Source organism: Centruroides vittatus, unplaced genomic scaffold, assembly GCF_030686945.1.
Source record: "Centruroides vittatus isolate TY-2023 unplaced genomic scaffold, ASM3068694v2 contig_150, whole genome shotgun sequence".
Lineage (NCBI taxonomy): Eukaryota > Metazoa > Arthropoda > Arachnida > Scorpiones > Buthidae > Centruroides > Centruroides vittatus.
In genome coordinates this window covers 1,149,208-1,175,081 of record NW_027120928.1, presented here as the reverse complement: position 1 = coordinate 1,175,081, position 25,874 = coordinate 1,149,208, and the positions used below count along the sequence as shown (strand labels likewise).

The window sequence follows — 25,874 nt, the reverse complement described above, 5'->3', positions numbered from 1 at the left end:
CCAACAAACAATCTGCTGTATTATCAGGCTACAATAAGGCTAATTTAATAATTAGATACGAATAATTAGAATAGACGTAGATGGTTAGGCTGCCATCTCGCGATAATTTTAATAATTATAATGTATTAATTATGGCTCGATAATATGGCGGATCATTTGGCATTACTTAAAAATTGTATTTGGATTCGTTGCTGTATATTTAAACTAATAAATGTTAAAATTTTTAATTGATACAAATTAGAGGTATAAGTATAATTAAGAAATATCGAAGAATGTACTTAAATAGGAACGAACAGAGTTAGATTTAAGAAAATCAGGTTATTATATATTTTAGGTGTCAGAAAAGTAAAATTATTTTGGATATTTTAAAAATTTTTCACATATTTTATATATATAATTTAAGTTTCAAAGTGTTAGACTTGCAAATACAAAAATATTTAACAATATTGTGAAGTACTGTACATTATACATTAATTCTTATTTGTATATTCATTTATATAAAATATAACTTATATTTAAATATGTATGATTTAAATTCTGACAATAGGAAGAAGCAAGGCATAATATCCGAAAAATTTTAGACGAAATGGAATTTGGCAGAACAGAATGCTCTGTAAGAATCAACTCTGTTGAAAGTGGACTTGCTGAAGATGATTTCACTGAAATATTTAAAGCTGTTAGATTACCTCCAACAATTATGATACCCAAAGTAGATAAGATTCAACACGTAGAATGGGTATGCTTTTTCTTTGTTGTTACGTTTAATTATGTTTTCCAGTTAATTAATATTAATAAATTTTATATTTTCAAGTGTACATTTGTCATAGAAAGCAGCACACTAACTCAATTTTCAGTTCAAGTATTGAAATGAATCTGTGTTTTTTCTTCAAATTTCAAATCTGTTATGTTTTTTCTCCAGCAATCACTTTAATTCATACTGTTTTTATTTTTTAATCTTAACATTAAAAGTAAAATAGGTTGTAAGTTCAGAATTTCAAATGATAATTCATATCTTGTAGCACAGTGGTGCGCAAACTTTTTTCGACTGCGACCCCTTTTGTAGAGAGAAAATTTTTGGCGACCCCTAGAGATAAATGTTCACAAATACGATGTATATTTCGCGCATTTCTTTCGTTTCATCGAATAAAAACATCATCATATCTGACTCATATTAATTTTATTTATAATTTTAAGAAAATACTTTTTGTATAACATAAAAATCAGTAAATTGCCCTTTAATGAGATGTATTTGGCTGCAAGTTTCTAATTATCTCATCAATGTTTGGATGTATGTTGCTAATTGCAATTCGCATATCATCTTCAGGGTTTAAACGCGAGCGGTATTTAGTTTTTATTGAAACTAGTTTGCTAAATCCAGTTTCACATAAATACGTTGATGCAAATTGTATTAAAACTCTGATGGCATTCTTGTATAAAACGGGATATTGCTTTTCCACGGATAGCCAAAATTTTTGGCAAGGCTGAGTCTTAAATTGATTTCGAAGAGTATAATCACTAATTAAATCTATCAATTGCTCTTTCTCACTAATTTGAAGAGTTGAACTGCATATGTCGTAGGAAAATGGATCACGAATCCAACCAAGATCGTTTTCAGGAAAATCCTTGAATCTTCTCGAAAAATTTTCCTTTAACTTTTCAATGTGATTGGAAATGATGTTTTTAAATGTAAATATATCTATATTATTTTCCTTGATAAAATCGTTAAAGCAAGGGAACATGTCGGTGTTGTTTTTATTCAGTTCAGTTTGCCAGAGACTAAGCTTATTCTTAAAAGCTTGAATTTTACTGGCTGAAGTTATGATAGTTGAATTCTCACCCTGCAAGCTCAAATTTAAGTCGTTAAGTTTTTCGAAAATATCAACTAAATAGCTCAGCTTCCCTAGCCAAACTTCATTGATATAATAACTTGCCAATCTATGTTTCTTTTCGATTAAAAACATGTACACTTCATTTCTCAAATCAAATATCCGTCGTAGTATTTTCCCACGTGAAAGCCATCTGACTTCGGTGTGTAACAGTAACTCTCATACGTTGAGCCCATCTCATTGCAAAGTATTGAAAAGAGACGGCTGTTGAGGCTGTTGCATTTAATGTAGTTAATTGAACTAACAGCGTCTTGTAATATGTTGTGCAACTCTTCATCCATATCTTTTGCAACAAGAGCTTGCCGATGAATCATACAGTGATTAAATACCATATGAGGCGCCACTTTCTGAATTAAGCCTCTGAGCCCTTTATTCGAACCTGTTAATGCTGCAGCACCATCAGTACAAACCGCAACACAGTTTGCCCAGGTAAGGGACTTTGCTTCAAAATATTCATTTATTACTTCGAATATTTTTTCTCCAGTTGTTTTTCCTTCCAAACTTTTGCAACATAAAAACGTTTCTGTTATATCTTCATTAAAAATAAACCTAACGTAAATAATTAGTTGTGACATTTTAGTAATATCGGTAGTCTCGTCCAGTTGTAAAGCAAATACAGATGAATTTTGTATGCGTTTTATGACTTCTGACTCGATATTTCGTGACATTTCGGAAATCCGCCGAGACACGGTATCTCTTGATAATGGTATTGTTTTTAGTTCATCTCCATATTTATCGCCATGCATAATTGATGTCATCTTGGTTGCTGCAGGAAGGATAAGGGATTCTCCAATTGTATGGGGTTTCATTGTTTTTCCTATTAGATAAGAAACTTCTAAAGAAGCTCGTAATGCTTTCTGAGGTATTGTTGTAAATTTCTTTAAATGTGCACTTTGAATTTTCAGATTTTCAGCTCGTCTTTGAAAAAAATCGGCATGTTTATTTTGAAGTTCTTTATGTTTAGTTTCCAGGTGCCTTTTTAATTTAGCTGGTTTCATGCTCTCATTTGCTAATTTTTTGTTGCAAATGACACATATCGGGCGTTCTTCATCACCAACAACACAAAATGTAAAACCATACTTAATAAAATCCTCATTGTATTTTCTTATTTTTTTAGATAGGGCATTTAGTTCAGTATTTTGCGACTCCTCATCAGTATTTGTTCGTTTGTTAGCTGAAGATGTACCTGGTGTACGTATTACCCATTTATCCATTATGAAGATAGGGGTTAAATTTTTTTAACTAAAACAAATAATATATTTTTTTATCATTTTTTTTTCGAGAAATTCAATAAAATTAACAGAGACGCACAGTAAAACATTCAGCGATAATTTTTGGTCGTTTGGTTGGCCTTTGAGGATTGTGGCTTTGTTCCTTTGTTTGGCTTGGTATGCTTAATGCTTCACTTATCTTATCTCTTCTTTTATGGCTTGGTTGGCCTTGGCTCGGTACGCATGTCTACAAGATGACTACCACAGCCCTTGATTACCACTTCATCTCGTACGGTGCGCATGCTCAGTGCGCACCGTCCGACACAGTACGTACAACATCAATACGTCGGACAAATAGGCGCTTTTTAGTAAAACTGGCGAATTACTGCGAAGAGAGCACCATCTACCGGAGTGAAAAACTTGCGTCTTCACACTTTACATACATTACGCATTACGGTCAAAGAAAGAGTGAACAGCATGAAATTGCAATTAAACAGTGAGTGACGGCGCTTCACTCTTTATATGTACAGTACACTGTATGGTATGCAGCATGCAGGCATAATGCATTTCATAAAAATTTAGCGACCCCCAAAAAACTTCTGGCGACCCCTAGTTTGCGCACCATGGTTGTAGCACATAGTTTTGAAGGATTCAATTGGTGCATTTAGATTTGAAATTGAATTAAGCATTCAGAAGTTATACATGAAAAAGTTTATATATTAAGTTCTTTCAAAAGTCTAAATTAAACGTTTTCATTGAAAATATTCTTTACAATAATTTGTTATTGTAGAAAAATATTGGCAGTTGTGTCTAATATGTGTTACTCGATCCCGACGTTTCTGTTTTTACTCTATCTTTTCTGTGATTGATTAAAAACAGACTTTCAATACATCACTTGCATTTTAAATATATTTTAGTGGACGAATACTTACATATTTTCATTACTTCATACGTTCGGTTTTTTTTATTTTTTTATTTTAGGTTTTTAAATTTTTCAATAGATAGAGGATTTTGTAATACATCTAAAAAAATCACATGTTTTAAGGCTAAATTTATTTTTAAAAAATACAATTTAATGTTAAAATATGCTATTTTTTGGTTAGCATATTACATTTGGTTTAATAGTAATTAATGCCTTATAGATAAATACTGTATAATTAGATGATCAAATTAAGGAAAAAACTCAGTTTTATTGTTATGCATGCAAATAAATTATGTCTGCATGAATTTTGTAAAATTATGAATAACAACAGTTGTTGAATACATAAAAGTTTTATCTAACTGTATAAAGTATTTGAGTAATGTTTCATTTAACACATTATAGGTAGCCCAACAGATTAAAAAACATCTTAAAAATCGGCAGTTACCGGACAAATTTCGTTTGATATTATTTGTTGAAAGTGCACAAGGACTTCTGGATTTAAGAGATATTTGTAAAAGAGCAGTAGAGTTATCAAATGATTATCCTTTTGTATTAGATGGGCTTATATTTGGTTCAGATGACTATTGTGCTGATGTAGGTAAGAAAATTGTGTTTTAAAATAATTTGAAATATGATATTTAATAATTTATAAATTTAATAAACCATTATTTATATAAAGAGAAAACAACACCTTTCTTAAATTCCAGCAAAAGTTTAACTATATAAAAACGTTTTCAACTGATTTCATCAGTCTTCTTCAGTTACTCGAACAAAAAAACAAAAAGAACGAACCAAATTCAAATTTACAAAATCACGAGAATGGAAAGAATTCTCGTGATTGCGCAGACTATGCAAAAACGATGTACCGAAAAAACGGTAAAAAATGCAAATTCTTGACAAAAAAATGCAGATTCTTGACAAACTATATATAATATCACAATCCTACGTTATCCAATGAATGATTTCCAAGCAGACGATAGCCCATCTGCGTCCCTGTGGTTGATGCAATGGGATGTTAATTGTGCCCTATATATTTCTAATTTCTCCAAGTGTCTAACGGCCTGTTTAGATCTAGTGGCTTTTATGATGGAAGCACTATCCCAGTGTACCGTGATCTCCTGTTGCTTAGCAAATGCTGCTAGGACTGTGCTGTCAACTGTCCTCTTAACCGATTGCTTATGCTCTTTTATTCTTTGCTGTAAACCACGCAAGGTGGCCCCAATGTACACTAGATCGGATTTAAAACATTGGTCCCTGATTGGAATTGAGTACACTCCTGTTAGCTCATTTGGTTTCTCTTTCCTCTTATCATTCCTTAACAGATGGTATACTGTCGGGTTGCGTCTATATATTATGCGTAAGTTCCTTTCTTTGGACACCTTCTTAACAATACTTTTAATTAACGGAATATTGCGTGGTTTACAGCAAAGAATAAAAGAGCATAAGCAATCGGTTAAGAGGACAGTTGACAGCACAGTCCTAGCAGCATTTGCTAAGCAACAGGAGATCACGGTACACTGGGATAGTGCTTCCATCATAAAAGCCACTAGATCTAAACAGGCCGTTAGACACTTGGAGAAATTAGAAATATATAGGACACAATTAACATCCCATTGCATCAACCACAGGGACGCAGATGGGCTATCGTCTGCTTGGAAATCGTTCATTGGATAACGTAGGATTGTGATATTATATATATAGTTTGTCAAGAATCTGCATTTTTTTGTCAAGAATTTGCATTTTTTACCGTTTTTTCGGTACATCGTTTTTGCATAGTCTGCACAATCACGAGAATTCTTTCCATTCTCGTGATTTTGTAAATTTGAATTTGGTTCGTTCTTTTTGTTTTTTTGTTCGAGTAACTGAAGAAGACTGATGAAATCAGTTGAAAACGTTTTTATATAGTTAAACTTTTGCTGGAATTTAAGAAAGGTGTTGTTTTCTCTTTATTATACCAGTTCCAGTAGGTTCGTTATTCATTTTTATTATTTATATATTTTCGAAATTTATGCCTTTTGATCAGTTTAAGTTTATATTAATGTTAGTGAAAATTAAATAATGAGAAATAAACCATATTTATTAATGTCATAATATTGTTTCTTTAAAGAATTATACAACTCATTGATTCTATATTAAAAATCATAACTACTGTACTTTATTTCATATAAATTTGTGTTTGGTTTCCAGAGGTAGCAGACAAATTAGATTTCTTTCCACTCAGTCCTATGTTATCTGAAGTAAGAATACAATTACTTGCTTCACAAATATAGACTTATAAATTTAACTACATTTTGTGATTGGGCTTATCATTTTGTGTGTCACGTGTTGTCTGTAAATTTAAGTCAAATGCATGTGGTGTTCAAGCTTTTACATACTATTTATCAAGAAAAACACATATAAAAGCATAAAGAAAAATAGGAAAGTATGGTGAACCTCTCATAACTAGTATTTCGCAAAACGAGCAAAACAAATTGTAAAAAAATGACTTGCATAATGAGTGACGAGGAGAGGGGAAGTCCCAGATTGTGCACATGCTCCATCAGTCTGTGTTTAGCACTTGTTCTGCAAGCATCTTAGTGTTGCTTGTGATCAAACATTTTTTCAAACTTATGTTCAGGCATATTACATGTAAACATCAACAACCTTTGCCCATTATATAATAAACATGCCAAACGATATGCCAAATTCTTGGACTATGTAAAGGCTATAATTAAATATTAGAAATTAATTAATTTGACGAGAGGTAGGCAGTTATGCTGCCATCTCGTATTAAATTTAATGACCAATTCTAAGTTAAATTTTAGAAATGTCTAAATTAAAAATTAAATATTTATAATTATTAAATTTAATATGAGATGGCAGCATAACTGCCTACCTCTAGGCAAATTAATTAATTTCTAATATTTATTTATAGCCTTTACATAGCTCAAGTATTTGACATATCATTTGGTGTGTTTATCAGACATTATCTGCGAGTTTTTTGTTTTCTGAAAATTGAATTTGCATTCCAGGTTATTCTGCGCTAGAAGAAAAGATGATGATTCATGGTCCTTAACAATGCATATTGTATAATTTTTTATTTTTAATTGTCTACTTGGACATTACACATTAGTAGGACTTTATACTGGTGTTTAAAATTTGACACAATAATGAGAGTTAGTTCAGAAAAACACATTTTCTTTATTATATCCTGTAGTAGTAGTTTTTTCTGTACACTTATATGTGTTTCAGGCTAACATGCCCCTCATCAGCAGTATTACCACAAAGCACTAAAAATAATTAAATAAATAAGATATTGTGTAAATAAATACCCGACAATAAAATACTTTTTTTAAAAAAACTTACAGTAAAAATGTATTCTAATACTTTGTACAAGTGACTTACATTTCCAAAATTATTAATTACCAAATTATTAATTACCAATAATATCTTATTTATTTAATTATTTTTAGTGGTTTGTGGTAATACTGCTGATGAGGGGCATGTTAGCCTGAAACACATATAAGTGTACAGAAAAAAATTACTACTACAGGATATAATAAAGAAAATGTGTTTTTCTGAACTAACTCTTATTATTGTGTCAAATTTTAAACACCAGTATAAAGTCCTACTAATGAGTAATGTCCAAGTAGACAATTAAAAATAAATTAGAAGTAAGGACGGTAAGGCATTTATAACTATTGTAAAATTTTCCTTGAATAAACATTATACATAAAATATTTGAGTATTTTTTTTGGCATGGAATGCATTATCGTATTTTACATTAATTTATATGGGAAAAATTGTTTCGCTTAACGAGTGTTTCACATTACGAGTAAGATTCTGAAACAAATTATACTTGTTAAGCAAGGTTCTATTGTAAAGAGTTTAGTAAGTGCTAACCTAATTTTTTGATATCACCAATGATTGTGGAGGAAAGGAGTGCAGTAATAGTCATACCACCAATAATAAGCTGTTTGCAATTTAGAACAAAAGCTATTAAATTTGGCTAGAAAATTTAATAATGTTTGTGTGTGGTGTCTGCTTATTTGTCTGGTCCATAGGGAATGCAACAGCTCACTACAGTTGATGCAAGGAGAGTAAACACATATAACACAATAGACAAAGAGTTTGGTGCCAGCTAAACTACTTAGAATTTATCCTTACGAGAAGGAACGTATCCTTACAAATCAGAAGTTGTTTCAATTTTATTGCTCAGAACAATATTTTACCAAAAGGAGTTCTACAGAATATCTTTTGTCTTACTGAAGCTAAAGGAGAGTTATTTCCTAATTTTTGTGATTTATTGTTTACCACTAACAATGCTGCAAAGTAATCAAGTAGACAAAGGGTAAAAAGGAGAAAGAGCAATAAAAGTACAGGTATTAAAAGGATGATGATAAAGTTTCAGTGATAAGTACAGGGGGTCATCTAAACCATGCCCTATTGGATACCTGTGAGTATCCAATAGGGACATGGATATGGGACATCAGATTAAAAAGGCCCATTACTAACTGCTGATTATCCTAGAGAACAAAGCTTAATGTTTAAGGGGTACATAGCCACTACCAGAAATAAGAAAAGTCAAGGCATGTCATTAGAGCAGTAGCTCATCAAATGAATCGCATCTGCCTGGATACATTTGCAGGACGAAGTACCATAGGATAATAACCAGCCCATGTTACACCTGAAGCAAAGTCCCAATGAGAAGGATTCCAGCTAAATCACATTTACATGAAGTGATTGGGCAGGTAAATGGCAGAGAGAAGGAATCTACTGAAAAATTCAAGTATTGAGATGTAAAGATCAGTATTGGAAAAAGGAAGCAAGAAGAAACAGAGCAAACCTGTCATTCCATTGGTTGAAAATTTTTTTATCAAATTGTTATATGCTACAGTATAGTTTTATTATAATTTAAATATTGTTACTGAAAGAATAGTTATGGTTTTGTTTCAAATATCTATATTTGTCATTATTTTTACGCATATAATTAACTTTATATATCACAATTTTATATTTTTTAGTTCATTAATATTTTTTACTGGAAGTTTCACAATAATATAAATAAAATAGTGAATTAGCATAAATTTTACTTGATAAATTTAACAGCTGATTTAAATTTATTATTTAATGATTACAAATAATTTGACTTTTACTTTAGGTGCCACTAGAACTCCAGAAGCTATTGAATTATTGTTGGCTCGACAACAAATTGTTCTTATTGCAAAATCATTTAGAATACAAGCTGTTGATTTAGTATATATTGATTATAAAGGTTAGTTATATTGATAATGATATATATATATATTTTATATACAAGCTATTAGATTACTTTACATCCTTTAATTAGAAAAGCCTTACTGTCCTTACAATTCTATTATTATTTATATTTGTCTACATGGACGTTATTTATTAATAGGGCTTTATACTGGTGTTTAAAGATTAGCACAGTAATGAGAGTTAATTCAGGAAAAATTTCTTTATTCTATCACCTGTAGTAGCAATATCTGTACACATATTACACGTGTTTTGGGCTAGCATGCCCCTCATCAGCAGTATTACCACTAAACACTAAAATTAACAATAAAACAAATAAGTTACTATATAATCTAAAATTTACTTATTAATAAAATACAATTTTAAAAACCTACTATAAATACATATTCCAATTCCGAGTACGAATAGATATTTCTCGTTTTACAATAAAAGGTAACGTGTAAGTACATATTCCAAACTCGATTGATATTCCACGCTCTACCATTAAACAGTTTGCTGTATAATTAAAAAAATTAAACGAACATAATAAATAAAAACTATAAATTATTACAATTTGACCATAATGTGTAAGGAAGAAACTTACATCAAGGTTTTTCAAGTCACCATTCAACCGTGTTATAATAGAGTTGCTTAACTATGCTTATTTGTAACGTCATCGAGTATGGTGTTCCAGGATTGGTGGATTATACGACCCAAATTATCGTTGATTCTATTCCTTTCTTTCTTCATGTGTAAATGTTCGTATAATTGGCGTTTGTAATTATTTGATTCTTTTTTCCTTATTTTTATAGTATTTGTTTTTAAAAAAAACAAATACTATAAAAATAAGGAAAAAAGAATCAAATAATTACAAACGCCAATTATACGAACATTTACACATGAAGAAAGAAAGGAATAGAATCAACGATAATTTGGGTCGTATAATCCACCAATCCTGGAACACCATACTCGATGACGTTACAAATAAGCATAGTTAAGCAACTCTATTATAACACGGTTGAATGGTGACTTGAAAAACCTTGATGTAAGTTTCTTCCTTACACATTATGGTCAAATTGTAATAATTTATAGTTTTTATTTATTATGTTCGTTTAATTTTTTTAATTATACAGCAAACTGTTTAATGGTAGAGCGTGGAATATCAATCGAGTTTGGAATATGTACTTACACGTTACCTTTTATTGTAAAACGAGAAATATCTATTCGTACTCGGAATTGGAATATGTATTTATAGTAGGTTTTTAAAATTGTATTTTATTAATAAGTAAATTTTAGATTATATAGTAACTTATTTGTTTTATTGTTAATTTTAGTGTTTAGTGGTAATACTGCTGATGAGGGGCATGCTAGCCCAAAACACGTGTAATATGTGTACAGATATTGCTACTACAGGTGATAGAATAAAGAAATTTTTCCTGAATTAACTCTCATTACTGTGCTAATCTTTAAACACCAGTATAAAGTCCTATTAATAAATAACGTCCACGTAGACGAATATAAATAATAATACTTTACATCCTATTTCATTAATTTATCATTTTCTAAAATGATTTCTAAAATGTCAGATATAAAAAATTTATAAGTTGATTAAAAATGAACAACACAACTTTTTAAACATTAAGCAAAAATTATTTGTTAAATTACATATATTTTGCAAACAAGCTTAACAACATACAAAATACAACTGCAACTATTAGAAACCAGAATAAATGATTCTCTCAACTAGTTTAGCATTACTTGTATATAAGATTTTTTAAAAGTACAGTAGAGAGTCGTTGATCCGAATCAATTGGGGACTGGGGTTGTTCGAATAACCGATAATGTACGAAAAAATATATTAACCTGTCCGATGTTCAAATTTTTCTCTGTTGTGTGTTGCTTTGTGTTGAATTTTTGTCGATTTTAAGCCTAATGAAAATTTTTATAATAATAATCGAGGCTATTGTATCATTAAAAATTATTTATTTATTTTGTACAAACAAAATAAATATATTGAAAGAATATAAAAACATAAAAATTATACTTTAGAAGTAAATCTAGTATCAAAAACATTCGATTTGGCACGACACAGTCCGACCGGAAAGCGTTCGGATAACCGACAATTCGGATAACCGGGGTTTGGATTAACGACTCTCTACTGCAGTGTTCCGCAAAGTGTGTGCCGCGGTCAGTAGTTGGTGTGCCGCGGAAAAATGTCAAGTTTTGTGAAGATAATGCACCTACACATAGCTGAGAGTAACGCTGCGCCCCGCTTAGTCATTTTTGTAAACTGAAACAAATTGCTTTTCGCCAGTAACTAGCCACTAGTTTGTGAATGTGTCGTCGCGAATGTAATTGACTTTTTTTATTACAAATAAATAGACCCTAATACGTGTAATGTGTTATATGGAAATTCCTTAAACCTGCCGCAAGTTTGTCAAGTGAAACTAATGATTCCCAAGAAGCAGAGTCAACGAAGAAAAAACCTAAGCTTGTTAATCGAAAATATGATGAGAGCTATGTACTGTACATTATGGCTTTATATATTGCGGAGACGAATCATGCCCAATCCCAAAATGGAGAAACTTTGGGCAATAATTCGATGGTGCCCAGTAAACTTTTACGACATTTAACTACTAAACACCCATCAGTGGCTCAAAAAGACAAAGCCTTTTTTCAACGTTTGAAAGACCAGTCTAAGAAACAGGTAACTCTTATGAGTTTATCTTTCAAAACATCAGATAAAGCGCAGAAAGCAAGCTACGTGATCGCTAATATGCTTGTTAAATCCAAGAAGCCTCATTCTCTCGCTGAAACTTTAATTTTACCTGTCTGCAAAGAAGTTGTCAAGATTATGATTAGCCAAGAAGCCGCTAAGGAAATCAAAAAAATACCTGCGTCAGCAGATATGATCTCACGTCAAATTAATGATATTTCTAGTGACATTCAATCAACGTTAATTGAAAAATTAAGACTTAGTGGAGTTTTTGCGCTACAAGTCGATGAGGCTACCGATATCAGTGGTCACGCGCATCTCATATCAAATGTGAGGTACACTGACGAATATGAAATAAAAGAGGACTTTTTATTTTGTCTGCCACTATCTGGTTATACCACTGCAGAAGAAATATTCAAAGTAACAGACCAGTACTTCAGTGAGTATAATTTGGAATGGCACAACTGCATAAGCATTTGCACGGACGGAACAGCAGCTATGACGGGAAAAATTAGGGAATTTATAACCAGGGCTTCTGAAAAAAACCCTAATATTAAAAATGTACATTGCTTTTTACACAGGGAAGCACTGATGGCGAAGTCTCTGCCTGATGAATTGTTGTCTGTCCTACAAGAAGTCGTCAAAATTGTCAATTACGTCAAGTCGCGACCGCTGAACTCTCGTCTGTTTAATGCAGTGTGTCAGGAAATAGGAGCAGATCATCAGTCACTTCTGTTTCATACAGAAGTACGATGGCTTTCTCGCGGAAAAGTGCTTTCTCGAATTTACGAGCTAAAAAATGAGACCCAGATGTTTTTAGAGGCCTAGGGTTCAGATTTTACTTTTCTGTTTTTAAACAGAAAAGTAAAATCTGTAAAAAGTAAAAAAGTAAATCAGAAAAGTAAAAAAGTTTTGCTACCGATTTTCTTTTCTGTTTAAAGAGAAGAATGGGTAGCAAAACTTGCATATCTGGCGGATATATTCCCCAATTTAAATGAGCTCAACAAAAAACTGCAAGGCAGGAATTCTAATATTTTAACGTTATTGGACAAGATTGAAAGCTTTCTCACTAAGTTGGTGTTATGGATTAGCCACGCTACCGATGGTAGTAACGAAATGTTCCCAAATGTCGTGGCTGCCAATTCAGAAAAAAAGTGCATGCTTTGATAGTGAAACACTTGGAGCTATTAGGAGAAAAAATGACTCTTATTTTCTTAAGTGTGACCTGCAACTTATGGACTGGGTACGAAATAACATTTTCAGATAGCATTTCCATTGGACACCTACTGATAAACGAGCAGGAAGAATTCATGGAGCTAAAAACTGATCGGACATTAAAACTAAAATTTTCCGAAACAGAGCTAGCACATTTTTGGCTGCATATAAAAAATGAGTATCCACTGCTTTCAAAGTGTGCTATTGCAATTCTCTTACCATTTGCCATGACTTATTTATGCGAATTGGGGTTTACAACTCTCATTACGATTAAATCAAGAAAAAGAGAACGCCCGAGGACGATTGACCAGATGAGATGAATGAGAGCAGCCTTATCAATGATTGTTCCAAATTTTGATCGCCTGTGCTCAGTTAAGCAGGTTCACATTTCTCATTAAACATTGTACTGATTTTTATAATAAATAAATATTAAATAAACGTTGGTTTTTCCTTTGGTGTACCTCTAAAATTTCTTGATTTGATAGGTGTACCTTGAACACAAAAAGTTTGTGGAACACTGCGTGTGGTGGTATTCTCAAAGGGCAACGCCTTAAAGAAAGGGCCGAGCATCAAAATAAATAACAACAAAATCAAGAATTCAACTTCGGTGAAATACCTGGGTGTCATAATAGACCACAGACTTAATTGGACAGAACACGTCCACTACATCTACAAGAAGGCCACCAGGATCACGCATGCCTTAAAGTCCATCTGCAGGAACAGGTGGGGCTACGGCCCAACTACCAGTAGGATCCTGTACACCTCTGTTATTGAGCCTGTCATTCTTTACGGGGCTGAGGTCTGGGGTACCTCTGCACTCAAGTCACACATTAGTAGGAAGCTGTTATCTATTCAAAGGCTCTCCGCTATTTCTGTCACTAAGGCCTATAAAACGGCTCCCACAAACGCCCTCTTGGTCCTTAGTAACCTGTTGCCCATTGACCTCAAGATCTGGGAGAAGTTCATTAATTACAGACTATATAAGCTGGCAAATGGCAAGCTTACCATCGAACAGTTTTGTAATATAATCGTCAACGACAGTCAGACATCTGCAGATATTAAGAACATCGCCGAACTTGTTGTAACTAACGGCATCGACAAGATTAGTCATTCTGTCATCCACCCTAGTCTCTCCATTGGAGAAGACACTAATACCCCCAGCAATGCAAATAACTTAATTAAAATTTATACGGATGGTTCCAAAGCCAACGAGATTGTCGGGTGTGCTTTCGCCGCCTACAAAAGCCAACAGTGTGTACATCAAATGCGTAGGAGACTCCACACTAACTGTACGAATAACCAGGCATAGTCTTTGGCCATCCTTTATGCTCTGCGCTGGATTCAAGAAAACTTCCACCCTTTACGCATCAGGTCCTACAATATTTACAGTGATAGCAAGACGGCCCTTCAACAAATCACTAAACTTAATAGCACGCTCCCTATTGTAAACAACAGTATTCAAATTATTTTTAACTTAAAAGAAAACAACGTTAATATCTCCTTCCATTGGGTTAAGGGGCACTCTGGTAACCCAGGCAATGAGAGGGCTGACCTCCTTGCCCGCAGTGTCCCTAACTCCAATTGTATCATTTCTTACAACAGGCTCAGTGCTACTTTTATCAAAAATAAGCTGAACAACATCATTAGGAGCATCTGGCAGCAAAGGTGGGACAATAGTGATACCGGGAGGCTAACCCATAGCTTTTTCCCAAACATTCCCGACCGGCACACGAAGCCTCAGTACAGCACATCCTTCCAACTGACTCAGTTAATAACTGGTCACGGGAATCTGAGAACCTACCTAAAAAGGTTCCTTGGGAAAACTGATGGATTTTGTGAGTGCAGCCTTAGGGAAGAAGAGGATCCTCACCATATAATATATCACTGCCCACGGTTTGTCGAACAGCGAAAAACCCTTAAGAACAAAGTGACCAGCAGCGGGGATCATTGGCCCTGCAACCTTAGTGCCTTCAGTAACAAGAGCAATTTTATTGCTCTTAAAAACTTTGCTAAGGACATAAAAATTTTGGACTAGACCAGTTTTTCAACAAAGTCTGTGCTTCCTTTTCCACTTTAAGGACTCTATTCTCCCAAGTGTGTTCGGCGGCCGTATTCGAAGTACCTGGACTTCTGTACTCCTGACACAGCATTGCTAAATTAGCTCCTGTAAATATTGCTCATCTATACATCTGTTGTAATTTTACTTGTTTTAATTTTAATTTTAGTTTTATGTTCATTATAAAAATTTAACTTTGGTTTTGTATTCTATTTTGCATTTATGTATTCTCTATGTATTTGTCTCCTTTCGCCTGTACAGTCTACTCTCCACGCGAATTTACTGTATATAATGTTTATTCTTATGTATTCTCCTTCTCACCGCATGTCTAGTTCCTCATTGTGTTTACACTATTGTCGGTCCTTATACCCATACCTGCACAGCTTGTTTTCTTCAATGTATCACTATTTGTATTATTTGTTTTACTTTAATAAATGCGATGCGACGCCCATGGCTCCCATGAGCCAAAGGTTACTTCCTTCACACTATCCTATCCTCCTTTATTTCACCTTACTCTAACCCCTTCATTAACTTTACTCCTTCTTTCCATTTCTCTCTCCAGGCTATACCATTGTGTTCGGCCTGTATCTTTGTTCCCATTGTTCCCATTGTATCTTCGTATATGAGTTTGCTATAATCAATACTTTTGAACAGTTTTGAAAAGTACACTATCACTATTTAAAATAATACTAAGGCATATGAAGTTTGCAGATTTGATTCAGATTGAACTTTTTTAGAAGAAATTTTATTTACCTTCTCATTATACTCAAGTAACTCAAATAAATATTTCACACTAACCTTATTAGGCTTTGCAAAATTTTAACTTATCACGAACGTTTTCAGTTCTCTTAGGACCTTCTTCAGGTGGAATTCTAGTAAAGAAAACCTTTTTGTTCTAATTTCCGTTTTGGATGTGTTTCAATTTTTCGAATTTTCTTTTAAATTTAAACATATAATAATGTGCGCATGCCTCAGCAACTATAATGCCAGGTCATACATAGCCTCCCATGTTCTCGAAAGCTGTTTTTCATCCTTAAAATTGATTGAGAGGTCTTGGCGTTCTGCTTTAAAGATCTCTAATGCTTCCAAATTCCTAAGTTGGTGTATCAGCTGAGTTTGCCGATCACGGTCGCCTGTTGTAATTCGGATGTAATGCCGTTTTCACTGGCATATATAGCCAAGGCAGTATTGTTGTTGTTCTTCACAATATCGGTTTTATGCTCACGGAGGCATTGTTTGAGCGATCTTCTCGTAGAGCCGATATATACCAGATCCCTATTGAATCTATCATCCCTGAGCGGAATTTTATACACTCCCAGCACTTTTTCGATGTCCACTCGATCTTTCCTGTTCCTAAGTATGGCAAATACGTCCAGTTTACGCCTGTAGGCTATTTTTGAATTAGTATATGTCTCAATCTCTCGATATATGGAGTGCATACGGCACTTGTATGCTACCGTCGCGTTGTCTAGCTGTAACTTTCTTGCTAAACCGGTATGTGTAAACCTGTGGACTCTTGACTGGATCTTATCAATAAAGTCCTTTCCTATCTCCTCACATTCTGTGTCTCATATATACTTCTGCAAGATGGTGGTGTGGGAGTCTGTCTTCATCAATATTATAGCCTTATTCTTGTCAGCCCTCAGAAGGGTGATGTTATGTTCTCGTAGCCATTTCTTGCTCTTATTTAAAGCTTTCTGGATTTTCATTTCCTCATGGTCCAGAAGTATATACGAGACACAGAATGTGAGGAGATAGGAAAGGACTTTTTTGGTGAGATCCAGTCAAGAGTCCACAGGTTTATGCACACTGGTTTAGCAAGAAAGTTACAGTTAGACAATGCGATGATAGCCTCACCTGCATGTCCCAGACTCTTTGCCTATGCCAAAATGCATAAACAAGGGATGGAACTTAGACTTCTTTTAGACAAAACTAGTGCACCCACCAGAAAAATAGAGCAGAAAATCCATACGCTTTTAGCTAAACATCTAAAAGGCTATCAAATTACAGTCTCCAATTCGACGCAGGTAATTTAAGCTATACGGGACTGCCTACCATCTGAAAGCTTCTGGATTACTATTTTAGACTTTAAGGCAGAGCCATCGGTTAAACTGGAGCCCTGTTTCTGCAGCTCCCAACATCTCGTGCTTCCAACTAGATGGGATGTTCCTTCAAAAAAGAGGAGTACCTATGGGTAGCCCCTTATCTGGGGACTTGGCCGAAATTGTGGTGAGTCTTTTAGAAGCCAAAATCATCCCTGAGTTCATCTCTAATATCGAAATATATAAAAGATACATTGATGATGTATGCATCATCTGGAAAACAAAACTGAACATTGAAGAATTTATGTAGTGTGTATGAATAACAATCTGTACTGTCTTACGATTGAGTTATAAGAAATGAGCTCATTTTTTAGGCATTAGTATTACCTTTAATGGCAACGAATATGATACTAAGGTATACTGTAAACCGAGTGCTATCCCGATAAACATCCCAGCCAACTCTAACGATCTGTACAACTACAAAATGGCAGCCTTTAGAGCACTTCCTAGAAGAGCCCATATGCACTGTAATAAAGAACAGGACAAGCGGAGGGAAATAAAAAGAATAGCAGAAGTAGCCAAAAACCATGGCTATAACAAAAAGTTAATATTTAAAATAGCAGACAAACAAGAAAGCCGACCCGAAAATCAATCGGATAGAGCTCCAAAAAATAAGTCTGCAGCGCAATGTGTCTCCCCATTGTATTACTATAATGTTGTCTTTAATGACGGATGAGAGTAATTGTAAAAAAATACTGCGATAATCCGTGATTGATTTAAACCTCATGTTGATTTTTTTTGTTTCATTTTTATTTTTTGTTTTATTTTTATTTTATTTTATTTTTATTTGTTTATGAAATATTGGCATAATTTTGTAAATTACGATAATCCTGTTTATTTTATTTTATTTTATTTTTTATTTTATTTATTTTATTTTATTTATTATTATTGTAATCGTACCGTTAATTTACGTAATATTTGTTCGAATTTCATATTTGATTTAAAGAAGTAACTGAAGATGGACACTTAATGCGTTTGAAAATGTTCTTAAGATTAAAGAACTTTTGCTGAAGTTTGAATGGTTGTTTATTTTATTTTATTACTATAACGTATGAGTGCCGTATGCACTCCATATATTAAGAGATTGAGACATATACTAATTCAAAAATAGCCTACAGGTGTAAACCGGACATATTTGCCATGCTTAGGAACAGGAAAGATTGAGCGGACATCGAAAAAGTGCCGGGAGTGTATAAAATTCCACTCAGGGATGATAGATTCAATAGGGATCTGGTATATATCAGTTCCACGAGAAGATCGCTCAAACAATGCCTCCGTGAGCATAAAGCCGATATTGTGAAGAACAACAACAATACTGCTTTGGCTATATATGCCAGTGAAAATGGCATTACATCCAAATTACAACAGGCGACCGTGATCGGCAAACTCAGCAGATACACCAACTTAGGAATTTGGAGGCATTAGAGATCTTTAAAGCAGAATGCCAAGGCTTCTCAATCAATTTTAAGGATAAAAAACAGCTTTCGAGGGGCATGGCAGACTATGTATGACCTGGCATTATAGTCGCTGACACATGCACACATTGTTATATGTTTAAATTTAAAAGAAAATTCGAAAAATTGGAACACATCCAAAATGGAAATTTGAACGAAAAGGTTTTCTCTACTAGAATTCCACCTGAAGAAGGTCCTAAGGAAACCAAAAACGTTCGTTATAAGTTAAAATTTTGCAAAGCCCTCATAAGGTTAGTGTGATATATTTATCAACGCTTTGTTTTTTAAGATGGATTTTAATTCAAATACTTGGATGTAATGAGAATGTACTTATACAAATGTAAAAATCTGTAAACACATTTTTTAGATTAAAGAAAATTATATTACTTGACATTTAATTAGTAATCTGTAGCATTAATATAGCTTAATGTAATTTGACAATCCTTTGGGGGTGTACTTATATTTTTGATGATAAATAACAAAGAATGAATTATAAAGATTTTATGTTTAGTATAAAATTGATTTCAGTTTAGATTTATTCTTTCTTCTATAATTTTTATAAAACATTAATAAATATTCACTTATACTCAATAAAATATTTCCAATATGTATCTTGTCTTTATTCTATAATCTATAACAAGTAATATGAGTCATGGCATTATTTTATGTGGCTCATCCATGCTAGTTAGTCTCATTGCAAGTTGGTTGCTCATAATGGGAATAACTGTAGCCAGTCATATAGCCTACAGTGTTTCACTTTAATTAACCCACCAATTGTATTTAATTATGACTTTCTATACATTTTAAGTTTAATTATAAAATTATGAATTCATTACAGTTGCGAGGTTAGCCGACCGGGGTGAGTGTTTTTGGATGGCATTTCGCGGTCAGCCCTTCCGAGTGGGCAATGTAAGGCACACTGAGATAGGTTTCCCATTTACAATGCGTTTAATAACAGCGAAAAAGGATTCACAAAACTTACATAGGTAAGCCTCGACGGCGCACTATTAGAGTCTTTATCGATATATTCATCGTTCGGGCCGGGCACTGTTTCGATCGTGGTTCCTCTCGGTACCGTATATCCGCGTCTTTCGGAGATAGTCCTCAGTCTTCCGCCGGAAGGGTGGATCACTGCGGCTTGCTCGTTGGGACACTACCCCACAAGCCGGTTGTTCAGACACTGTCCCCAAAAGTCTTTCTTCCCTTCACTGTATCCAAAACGTACGTCGTTTCTCTCACCTCACCACAACTGCTGGGCGCACTACCGGTCGCTTGCACACCACACTCGTGACTCTCTTCCAACCGTTTCTTACCCGTACATCACCTTAACCTGGCTCCCGACACGTTATCTTATTGGTTTCATCTCGTCAGCTGGGACAATCTGAAACTCACCGGAGGGCACAGGAAAGGTCAGCCGCCAGTTCGAATTGGATCCCCTCTTGCTATCTCTGCTTCGACTGTGGACCCATTATTTTACTTGCTTTTTCTGCTTACACCTCTTTAAAGGAAACAACCTTCATTGTTCCTTTACACGGTTTATTTTTCTTTTAACATCCGAAACCGGAACTTTAACGCATTCCGAGGTCTCTCACCTAGGGTGACGATTCGGATCTCGTTCGGGTCCCCACACAGTTTTACAATCAAATTCACTTTTATAATATTTTAATTAATAGTTTTAATGTAATAAAAATAAATTCTTAAGATTTTGAATGTTTATCATATTTTGGTGTGGTTTTTCAAAATTGATCAATTTAAATTTATTTTAGATTTAAACAGGTTTAAAAAAACAATCAATTGAAGGAGCTCGGATGGGATTTACAGGAAAACAAGTAATACATCCTGGTCAAGTGCCTGTTGTTCAAGAAGCATTTTCTCCATCTGTTGAAAGAATTAATTGGGCAAGAGAACTTATCAAATTGTTTGAAGAACATCAAATATCTGGAAAGGTTTTTATCATATTCTTACTTTTATTATTTTATTTTAATCACCAAAAAATATAATTATGAAACATCTCGCTTCTTTTTTAAAAGAATAATTATTAAAATTTTATAGAATTCTTTTTCAGGATTAAATATGGAAATTAAAAGATTTTATAAAAGAAAAAGTTTAAATTTTCCTCAATAGAATTCCAAATTCTTTTGAATTTAAAAACTTTTTGTAAAATTTTTTCAAAAAAATGTCCTAAAATAATATAGTTTGCTGATCAGTTCTCAGTTACAGAAACTTGACTAACTTCTAAACACTTTTTATTATAAGTTGAAGTAGTTGTTATAGTTCACTTTTATATAATTTTAGGATATTTTTTTTTCTAATTTTGTGAAATATTTTTAAAGTTTTTTTGTAAATTGACATTTCTGTTTAATTTATTACAAAAGCTGTAAAAATAATTATTAAGATTTTAAAGTTATTTGATAAATTTATAATAATAATCTGTTTAAAAGACAAAGTTAAGGAAACAGAAACTATTCTTTATTCACTATTCTTGTTTTTCACTATTCTCAGCTTGCAAAGAATACAAGAAATGATAATGAATAAATTTTGTATTCTATAAGGTTAGATTACAGTTCTTTCAGTAATTCAGTAATGAATTTTTATTCCAATTTGTTAGAATGTTACTGAATACAGAATAATTTTGGTTTCTTGAACTTAGCAGTTTAAATTACAACATGGTTCCAAGTATTATAAATATATTGTTCTATTACTTGCAGAAAAGAAAAAATATTTTTCACATTAACAACAATATTGTAAAAAGATATTTTAAAATTTTATGCTATCTGATTTCTGTGCACATAATTTGGATATAATAGCGAGGTCGAGGCCGAAGTTTTCGACGCGAAAATGTGTGCGTCGGACGTTTGGTGCCTCTTTCCTGTAATTCTAGAAGTTTGGCAATGGCCTTTGGAATGTCGAGCATGATTCCACTGACTTTCCAAACGCCATTGCCAAATTTCTAGACTTATGGGAAAACGGTGCCGAATGTCCAACGTACACGTTTTTGCGTTGAAAACTTTGGCCTCGACCTCGCTATCAAAAGACTTTTTAGACATTTCTATCTTTTTAGCGACGAAAGTTAATAAGTAAGAAACATCCAACTGGAGAAATAAACAAAAGAAACAGTGCACCTTGTAACTCCAACAGTATATTTTATAAATCACCCTTTAATAGATAACGTTTTAATTTTAAATTATTTCTGTTGAATTTAATATGCTTATGTTTGTTTTATTTTAAATGGTGTACTTTGCTGAGGAAGGTCTATGGTATTAGGTTGAAAACGTTATGATTTATTAAATATACTGCTGGAGTTACAAGGTGCACTGTTTCCTTTGATGAATGTTAAATACATACCAAAATAATTTCATTTATGAAAAAAATATTCTTTTGTGAAGATTCATTCTCCATACTTTTTTAAAATAATAATGTAATTTATAATATATAAAAGGATGCAATAATCAAAAAGAACTATTCATTTGGGAGAACCTTTATATATCGACTCTAACACCGTGCAATGCAACAACTCTAGAAATTCCACAAATATGGACAACATTATTTAAGCACTATAATCTGCATTTTTAGAGCTCCAGTGTTGCTCAACATGCATTGTTTGTGAATACTACATCATTCATATTGCTGTTCAAAAGTATTTTTGAACTACATTCCATAATATACAGTTGATCTCCATATTTCAAAGTTCTCTTTTTAATGAAGTTTTCTATGGAATATTGAGAATATAAATTTTTTATTTAAAAAATAAGTTTTGCATTTTAGTTTTGTATACGTCAGACAAAGAAATTTTAAAAGAACAGAAAATAATACCTACAGTATGTATACAGAGTAGCAAGGATGATGCCAGCCAATGGTAAGGGGGGGGCAAGATGATGTAAATTGATAGAGGATATGAATTGTATGTAGGTAAAATAGAAACGATTCATGAAGTTTTAATCATTTACTATGTACCGGAAAAGAAATATCTCAAATAAAACATTTTCTTTAACTTACAAGAAGCCTAAGAAGATTATTTTAATTAAAACTTAGCATTTAAATAACTTTTTCAAATTTCTACGGGAGGGCAACTGCCCCTCTGCCCCTCCCCCTGGCGACGCCCTTGCAGAGTAGCACAATATATGAGCCGTTATAAATGAAAGTGGTATAAGTTTATTTTTGGGGAACGAATAAGGAAGTTATAGTTTTAGTGAGACATAGATGATCTTTTTTATATATTTAATCACACAGTCAATGGTGTACAATATCCTCATAAATTAATCAAAAGAATATTAACTGTAAAATGTTATTGAAAGAATATTTTTTTTGAAAGTGGGATGTCCTTTCATAATCAATAATAATTATTATTATTCATTATTACAAATGGATGTATTCCAATATTGTACACCATTGACTGTATTATTAAATATATAAAAAAAGGACAGCTATGACTCACTGAAATGATCACTAATTTATTTTTTTTCAAAAATGGACTTATACCACTTTTATTTATAACAGCACATTTTTTATATTAAAACGAGCAATTATTTATTGTGACATCGTCACAATGCCAGGCTGCAATTTTTAATTATTTAATTTAAAATATAATTGCTCTCCACCTCAAATTAATAGTGGCTTGCTCCTGTACATTATACTTATCCTGTTAACAATAGAATTGTATCTAACACCTTTCAGGGGAAATTTTTTGCAGCCCAAAAATACATTTCAGAAAAGCCAGCTTCAATTAAATTATAAATTTAAAATTGTTGTTGTTCATATTTTTCACAATTTGTTGTTGTTGAAAGTGGTATAAGTCCATTTGTACCTAAAAAATCATTTATTTTCTTTAACAATTTTATTAATTATTATTACATGATAAAATTTAATAAGTTTATAGTTTTAAAAACATTACCTGAATTTATTAATGTTTGTCAATATTTTTCAGTTGGTTCAAACATAAACCCTTAAATATCTCAATGTATGAATAAATGGAATTATACCACTTTCATTTATAACGGCTCATATGTTACTCTATGTACCTGTATTGTAAAAATTAATAAACTATGATATGAAGAAATAATTTTTTTAAACCCATCCTTTTAAAAAACTTTTGTTTAAAAAAGGTACAAACAAAAATTAATATTTTATCATGATCACATTCATTGTGGAGAATATTATAAACATTTCCATTGTCTGTGCATTGACATGTTCCCGAAGAATGCACAGTTGTCCTATGCTGTTTGCACTCGTGCATCCCCAGATCGTGACAGACGATGCAAACTTTACGGATCTCTTCATACAGTCCTTTTCGAAGGCCTTTTTGGTTGTTCTCCGTACACCTGGGCCTCGGTCACCACAGGAGAGACAAAACAGGGATTCGTCACCGAAGAGAACTTTATTCCAGTTGTCTTGTCCCCACATGAGCCTGTCTTTGCACCATCTGACACGTGCTTGTTGTTGTTTTTTCATTAGAGATGGCTTCGTCTTGAGAACACGGCAGTTGAAGTGCAAGTCGTGCAACCTTTGGCATGTGGTTCGGCTACTAACGTTCACTCCGGTTGCTCTCCATTGTGCATGCAGTGTTTAACCCTCTTAAAGTGGTTTCGCACGACAATCCTTCTAGAGTTTCTCTCATCCTTCGCAGTCGTTGCTCGTTTACGTCCACATTTCTGGCATTTGTTAGTTAAAACTTTAACATGGTATTCTTGTTTCAGTATTCTAGAGACCATTGGCTGAGAGCACTTTACATAATTCACAATTTATTTATGTTTTCTTCCTGCTTTGTGCAAGGCTGTGATAGTATCTTTAGTTCTGTCACTAATGTCACATTTACGCCCCATCTTGTACTGTTTTACTGCTGTGCCCAGTAATATGCAAATTTGCATTACAATTTAGTTTTTTATGGCTGTTTGTCTGGCTGTTTTTGCTAATATTCTAATTTTTTGTCACAGTCAAAGTGTTATTCTATTTTTTTGTCATTTCATTTCCATTCATAAAAAAAAACTTTTGAGTTAATTTGTCTGATTAATGGGTAAACAAACATACCACTGAGCCTGTTACCAGTGTGCATCTTTTAATAAACAGATCGTTACGAACGTTTTCGAACTCTCGGGTTCTTCTTCGGGTAACTAATAACTCCCGAACGAATGCAATTCAAATTAAATTCAATTGGAACACCAGTCAGAACTCTATCGTGTAGATATCAATAATGTCATTCGGGCACGCAGCCCTTTAACCGCTGCAGATTATCGTAAGGATCCACCAAGTGCTCCCTAGAAGTGAGAATGAAAGAGCACACAGCGGATATTCTACATGCGAGGACCATCTCTGCTCTAGCCATCTACACCTCAGACCCAGGAGTAGAACCAATGTTCAATCAAGCGAAGGTGATCCACACTACGCAACACGTACACCATCTTAGATGGCTAGAGGCTATTTACATCTGCATGGCTACACTTAAAGATGGTAATTGCATTAACCATAAAGATAAAATCACTCTGTCAACAGCCTGGTAGGCGCTCATAGACAAGAACTTACAATAATCTACGGCGGTTAAAGGGAAGCATGCCCGAATGACATTATCGATATTCATGCAATAGAGTTCTGACTGGTGTTCCAATTGAATTTAATTTGAATTGCATTCGTTCGGGCGTTATTAGTTACCCGAAGAAGAACCCGAGAGTTCGAAAACGTTCGTAACAGTCTGCGAACCGCCGGGGAAGTCGTCTCTCCATTTTCGGCAACAGGTCGTCGATCTACTCACTTGTCAAGACGGCGTGTTTATGTTAATAGTCCCGAGGGGACGGATTGTTTTGTCCAGTCGAGCGGAAGGAGAGAGAGAGGGGTTCGTCAATTCGGCGCAGGTGATATCCGAGTAAATGACGACACCATTTAACAAGGAATAACAATTTATTGGTTAACTAAATAGATGTTACAAAAATCTAACGTCGAGGAAATTTAATATCTCATCCCTATTTAATAATACTAATTTACTAATGCGCGACAGGGGCCGAGAGAGAGTTCACACAAGATGGTTCCATACCTCTTTGATGGTCTGTATATAAATTTGATATCCAGACAATGTCCAGGAAAGTTTGG

General features: G+C 33.4%; 1 protein-coding gene across 1 annotated transcript in view; it reads left to right on the top strand.

Moving 5' to 3' along the window:
• LOC136968630 (citramalyl-CoA lyase, mitochondrial-like) overlaps positions 1–25,874 on the top strand; it is a 30,008-nt gene that overhangs the window by 2,386 nt on the left and 1,748 nt on the right. Inside the window, exons 4-8 of the mRNA XM_067262631.1 lie at positions 548–736; positions 4,422–4,617; positions 9,160–9,277; positions 14,846–14,850; positions 20,574–20,743. Coding sequence (XP_067118732.1) covers positions 548–736; positions 4,422–4,617; positions 9,160–9,277; positions 14,846–14,850; positions 20,574–20,743 — 678 coding nt within the window. The remainder of the gene's footprint in view (positions 1–547; positions 737–4,421; positions 4,618–9,159; positions 9,278–14,845; positions 14,851–20,573; positions 20,744–25,874) is intronic.